At 42.4% G+C, this 6,750-nt stretch overlaps 1 protein-coding gene across 1 annotated transcript in view; it reads left to right on the top strand.

Moving 5' to 3' along the window:
• Positions 1-3,640: 3,640 nt before the first annotated feature.
• Positions 3,641-6,750, top strand: part of ICE1 (interactor of little elongation complex ELL subunit 1) — a 35,393-nt gene continuing 32,283 nt past the window's right edge. The window contains exons 1-3 of the mRNA XM_088056495.1: positions 3,641-3,911; positions 4,708-4,766; positions 6,302-6,337. Coding sequence (XP_087912621.1) covers positions 3,828-3,911; positions 4,708-4,766; positions 6,302-6,337 — 179 coding nt within the window. The 5' untranslated portion in view covers positions 3,641-3,827. The remainder of the gene's footprint in view (positions 3,912-4,707; positions 4,767-6,301; positions 6,338-6,750) is intronic.

Genomic DNA, 6,750 nt, shown 5'->3' with positions numbered 1-6,750 from the left:
CCTCAAAGGTGGAAACCCTTAAGAGTTCTGTCCCTCAAAAACCCCTGCTGTGCCTCTGTTCAGAGCTCTCTGTTCTTGACCTGAGTTTGTTCCAATGCTGAATAAATGGTTTCATGAACAGGAGCCCGTCTCGGTTGGTGTTTCATGCTGGTCCCCAGAATTCTGCTGCTTCCCTGGACAAGATCCTGAGGTTGCTGACTGCAACACCTCCTCTTTTAGGTCATGTTTGCCCTTTCCCATGCATATCCATGCATCTTCTCTGAATTCTGAGGTGCTTATCACTTGAGATATAATGAAGCAGAATCTGGAATTCCATACCCTCCAATCTCCTTCTTGGCCTAATTAAGTTAAGTAAATTCTTTTACAAAAGCATATAATTTACATTGTTATTTCATACTCTGTTAAAAACTTCAAAATTTTAAAATTTTACTTTTTTTGGAGGAAATTATTTTAGTAACTAGTTTTTGTACAATGTGTTAAAACAGTTTTAAAACATTTTCTTTTTGGAATGGGAATGTGACATAAAGAAAAGAAATTCTGCCTTGTATTCAGATTCTGAAGCATTAAAACTTAAGACCTTTTTAGAATAAGTGTACATTAGGGAGTGTTTCAACTGAAAAGAGCTCAAAGCTAGTGATGACAAGGCTGATACATCCTGACCTGTATTAGCAATAGTATGACCAACAGGATTAGAGAAGTGACTGCTGTCCTCTAGCTGGCATTGTTGAGGCTGTACCTTGTGTACTGTGTCCAGTTCTGAGCACCTCAATTCAAGAAAGACATTGAGGTGCTGGAGTGTGTCAGAGAAAAGCAGCAAAGATGGTGAAGAGTTTAGAGCATAAGCCCATGGAGGAGCAGCTGAGGGAGTTGGGTGGTTTAGCATGAAGAAAAGGCTTGGGCTTTTTTAAAGGATCCTTTATTTCTCTTTACAACCGCCTGAAAGGAGCAAGGTGGGGGTCAACCTCTTTTCTCCCGGGCAACTAGTGACAGGACAAGAGGATATAGCCTCGAGCCAGGGTAGGATTAGATTGGACATAGGAAGAATTACTTCATGGAAAGGGTTGTTGAGGATTGAAATGTGCTGCCCAGGGATGCAGTAGTGTCACACCAATCCCTGGAGGTGTTCAAGGAAAGACTGGACATGGCGCTTAATGCCATGGCCTAGTTGACAAGGTGGAGATTGGTAAAAACTGGACTTGATGGTCTTGAAAGTCTTTTCTGACTTAAATGATTCTCTGATTCTGTGAAGCCTAAAAAACTAGAAAGTTTGGACATCTTTTATGTTAAAACAAAATTTTGGTAACATTTTCACTTTAAGCATGAATAGTTACAAGACACATTGAATTCTTCTGAAAACATCTCATCTATTAATTTCTTTCAGATATAGCATTGCTTCTTTCTGCAGAACTCTGTCCTCAAGAAACTCACCTAATATAGTGGCTTGTTACCTGACCAGACTAATATAGTCACTTGTTAGTCACACTAATACAGTGACTTGTTACCAGCCACAAGTTCTGAAATCTAAAATGTGTAGAACTCAGCTCCATTCCCTTCTAAGGGCACTTCACATGAGGAGCTTACTCAGCCCCGAGTTCACTCCAGTGACACTGACACTTAAACTCTACTGCTATTCTAAAGGGCATTTTATTATACTGTTGTAAGGCCCTCAAAGTAGAAAGATTGAGAAAGCCTGAAACACTGTTTCATCAGAGCACTGATTCAGGAGTTACAAGTTTCAATGCCTTCATCAAGGTCCAGATAACTATGCAGCTGTACACATTACTGTTCATCAGAAAAAAAGATTTAATACAGTCTGCAGAACTAGAAATGAATATTGACTCCCCTGAGGAATATGTACAAACTACAAGGAAGACAACAGTGAAAAAGCAACCGGATAAATTGTAAGCCAGAGAAAGTTTCAGGTAGAAGTATAAGCAGCAACATTCAGTGAAAGAAGTCCAACACTGTAAGCTGAATAGAAAAAAATCACAAACTAATTCACACTATGTGCAACCATCTGTCCTGTCTGCTAAATACTTAATAATTGCTCTGTGCCTCAAACAGTAATACAGGGTGGCACAATACAGTAAGCGGTTACTATTTTAACTTCTGTGCCTCTAAGTGACTGAAAGCATGGCCTGAAACACATAAGCAACCTGGTCTAGCAGCATGTGTCCCTGCCCATGGCAGGGGACTTGGAAATAAAGTCCCTTTTAAGCCAAACCATTCTGTAATTCTGTAAAGTCTTTCCCTAGCTCATTCGTTATGGAAAGATGTAGTGTAAGTGGTAAATGCAGGCAGTCATGACCAGCGATGCTAAATATTAAACCTTAAAAGTCTTTACAAATGCTTGGACGAAATAAAAAGCTTGATCTCTTGCCATGAGTATTATGTTCCCACTAGATGCTGTCTGAGTGAGCTGAACTGATATGCTCCCGTTTGGAAAACAAGGGGTGTGTCGGGAATAGCATCAGCTAAGCATGCCCCTGTCGAGGCGGCAGCTCTAGCTTGCCAGCAGGGGAGCAGAGAGAAGGCGGCAAGGGTGATTTGCCTCTGAGATAACACAGAGAACAGAAATTTTCAGTTCCCCTGAAGTTCTTAGACAGATCTTAAAAACTAACTAGAAAAAACAAACAAGCAAGAAAGATAAAATAATGTTAAAGTATGCACAGGATGATAAACGTGGCTGAAACCAGCGGATAGATAACGAGGAATATAGTGGGATTTTTTTGGCAAATTTTATGTGATTTTATGTGGGATTTTTTTTATGTGACAAGAAGCGCATGTCCAAAAAAATGTTCAAGAGAAGGTCATCTGTAATGTTGGGACACCCAGTGAGTACGACCATCTAGGACCATAAAAGGACTTCCAACAGGAGGCGGACGCATGCAAACTAGCTCTACGACTAGTGATGCTTATGTATTAGCTAGGAAGTAAGTTGTAATGAATACGTATAATCATGATGGAGTAAATGCCCTGTTGTAATTTCATGACACACATCCGATTAGAGGAGATATCCTCCCAAAGTGTCCAACGCTGTAATAAAGAATGCCGGCTTTCTAATACTTCAAATCGTGTTATCTTATTTTCCGGTCGATTTCGGTCGGATTTCGGCGTCACCTCAGGCTCCTCGCGGGTCACTGAGGGCAATGTTCGGCGATTCCCGCCGCAGCGGAGCTCGGCTGGGCGCGGCCTGGCCCTGCGGCTGCAGCGGCACCGAGCGTGCACGCCCCACCCTCCCGCGCGCAGGCCCCACCCTCCCGCGCGCAGGCCCCACCCTCCCGCGCGCAGGCCCCACCCTCCCGCGCGCAGGCCCCACCCTCCCGCGCGCAGGCCCCACCCCCCCGCGCCCAGGCCCCACCCTCCCGCGCGCAGGCCCCACCCTCCCGCGCGCAGGCCCCACCCTCCCGCGCGCAGGCCCCACCCTCCCCGCGCTCCCCGCCCCAGCGGCGGCTCCGCCCCGCCTCTGGCGCCAGGTGAAAGAAGCTGCCCCATCCCACGCCTGCGCCAGGTTCACGGCAGTTCCGTCGCTACAAGTGCCCGCGCCTAAAAGAAGATAAAATAATAGTTCCGGTAGAAGGGCGTGGCTGATGCGGTGCCTTTCAGTGGGTTAAGTCGCTCTCCGCCAGTCGCTTTCAATGCTCAGCCTCTGCAAAGAGCGCTTTTTGCTGTCTTTTCTGCTGCTTCTAGTCAGGCAGCATGGGACGTCACTCGTAAGGAAGCGAAGGCGAGCTGGGTCCTTGCTAAGGCGGTGGCGCGCTGTATGACGTCACTGGAGCGCCGCAGCTCACAGACCGCGCTCGAGGCCGGCCGGAGGCGGGGGCACGATGATGCCCGGGGAGACGCCGCCGGCGCCGGTCGGGACCGCGGCCGCCGGCGGGGCCTGCGCCAACTGCGGCGTTCTCCAGCAGGTAGGTATGGACCGCCGTCCCTGTGGCGCTGAAGTGGGGGTTTTGCTCACGGACGCGGTAGTGGGTCAGCGCCGGGCCGCTGGCGGTGGGAAGTGTCGGGTACCACAGTCACCGCTCCCTGTGCCGTCGGGAGCGCAGAGAGAGAGCGTGGTAAACGGGCTCTGTAAAAAGTAGCAGCAGTGTCGAGCTTTGGCCAGGCCAAGTGTGGAAAAGTAGCTTGTGTCTCTGCGACGTGCCTAGTGGAATCTCAGAGAATTTCTTGTCGTGTCCTTTTGGCTTTGCTTCGGTGCAGCATAAGGACTTCGGATTTACTTCCTTGAGGGCACTTAGGCGAGCGTGTGTTTTCATGGTATTACGCTTTGGGTAATTCTTGTTTCTCCTTTAAATGAAGAGAAGGTCCTATTGGGAGTTCACAGGGCACACTTAGAATGAGTATGGATGAGAAGCTGGAAAATCTGTAGACTCATATTGAGTTTAATGTTTATTGCTGATATTCTGCCAAAGGTCAATTGGCTTTTGAGAGAAAAAGTTAGAGGGATTTAGTACAGAATCTACTGCAAAGATAAAGTTTGAAGGGCTTTTGTAGTAAGGCCTCATTTAAAGATGCATGCTTACCTGTGGAGCCTGCCTTTACTTAAATGAATGTACTTTTGGTGATTTAGTAACTTGTTCACTAAGAGAACTGAAAAAAGAAGGCAGTTTATTGTATTTTCTATAATGGTAGCAATCAGATTAGAGTTTATTTACAGTACTGATTTTTGGGATGTTTTTACTGACTTGAGACTCCTCCTTACAGAATATAAATGAATATGTAGCTGCATTAATTGCACTGAAGCAAAAAATGATTGATGGAGAGTAAGTACAATTGCACATGTTTTTGTTTGTTTGGGTTTTATTGTTCTTAAGTGCTTACAACAATGCAGGAAATAAAATTTGTGGAATGTGGGTATTTTTTAATGCGTTACATTAAATGCTCCTCAAAATGCAAGTGAGTTCTTCACAAACATGTCCCCAGTCTAGACTGTAAGACTAATTTTTTCCTGTAAATGATTCTATAAAGCATCTGTGTAGAATGACAGTAAACAGGGCTTTAATACCTATAATATTATTAGAAGTACAGACAGAAGCAGCTCTTTGAAGAGAATTATTTATTTACGTAAGGCAGAAGGTGATCTTTGATGGCATTTATTTATATTCGTTTAATTAATTTAATTGTGCTCGTTTATTTAATTTTTCTGTAGTGTGGAATATGAGAACTGAAAGTTGAGTACAGGTGTATATAATTTTTTTCAGCAGAATTTAGTCATTAAGTTCTGAAATTCTGGATTAAACATGAGAATATGAAAAGTTAAGCATTGAGCATTGTTCAGAACAGTATGATTATAAAATCCTTCTTACAGTTTGCTTTCTTTTCTGTGCATGTGTCCAATTCTTCTCAAAACCCTTCAACATATGATTGTATGGAATAATATATCAAGATATGTTATGTGTACCTCTATACTATGGCCTAATATCCATGCTATGTCTCCTAATTGTAGTGGTTTGTTTCTAATGTAGCCATTCCTAGTTATGTGTCAATCTGCCTGTAGTGAATCTAAACGCCAGTCCTGCATTCTATTTCCAGAGAGTATTTCAGTTAGCACACACTGGGTCTCTTAACTAGGATCCTTTTTTCAAAGCTCCTTGACTCTGTAGTGATTTCTTTTCTGACCTCTAAACTTTGTATCCCTCTTTTCCAGTGCATGGATTTCTTGTGGAAATTGCCTCTTTAACTATTTGCAGCTCAGCCTTTCTTTTTTGCTTTACTGGATTACTCTCAACTATTGCAATAGAAAGTCATGAGGCCTTCTCTGTATTGGGAAACTCCCATGGTATTACTCTTTCTTGTCCTTTCTTCTCTCTGTTATTAAAAAACATAATGTTTGAGGAAAGAAAAGAGTAACTTTCCTTGGTGCTGTCCCAAGCCCTCTTGCATCAGGGTAAGTTCTTTATGGCTGCTAGGAGAACAATGTAAAGACTAAAGCCTTTTAGAGTCTTTCAAACTATTTCTCTGAGATATGTGTTCTTTTTTAGGAAAATATCCTTTCATGTTTGGAAACATGTTATATATACACATAATGTCCTTTACCTAAGCAATATTTTTTTAAAGCTGCAATTAGTTAATGGCTACAACTTCATGTAATTGCCAGTTGTTTGGTTTTTTTCCTACTTAAAGCAGTTTGATTTGAGGTTTGAATGGTTCAATGAAATAAAAGGGTTATAATGACTACTGTCAGAATATGTAGACCAATCTTACACTTTCTCCATCAAAAGGAAAGATACCCTAACACACGATTGTCAAAATCAGGTGAGAAAATGAGTAATGTCTGGGTTTTTTTCTTTTCTTACAGTCGTTTGCTGACAGAGTATCAACAGAAATGCACTGATATCCTTTGGTTTTCTATTTGTGTTCTTATTTGTGTTCTTACAGGATTAGTATCCCTAAAACATTTCTAATACAAGAGCTTGAGGCTTTCTATTTAAGTTCTGAGATGATGTCTCTAATAAAGAACAAACTGGGTAGATTTTGAAAATAGGCCTTTGAAATTAAAACTATCCACTTAACATCTGCCTGTTTCTGGTATATGGTTTAAGGTGGTTTATTTGAAATCTGATTTGCTGAGAATTACTCAATCTTTTTTCTTTTTCATGGAATAGAAGAAGCTGTATTGAAATGCACTTAGTTATTAAACTGGAAGTCTTGGGGAGGGTTTTTTTTTTTTTACATGAGAAAGTCTTTATTGGATGTTTCTTTGCAAGTGGCAGTTGGATTGAAATATACTTAAGGATTTGATAAACT

This window comes from Pseudopodoces humilis, chromosome 1 (assembly GCF_049639895.1).
Source record: "Pseudopodoces humilis isolate 2021_Gansu_Grassland_sample_001 chromosome 1, ASM4963989v1, whole genome shotgun sequence".
NCBI lineage: Eukaryota > Metazoa > Chordata > Aves > Passeriformes > Paridae > Pseudopodoces > Pseudopodoces humilis.
Note: the sequence above shows the minus strand (reverse complement) of the source record. Positions and strands in the feature narration are given on the sequence as shown.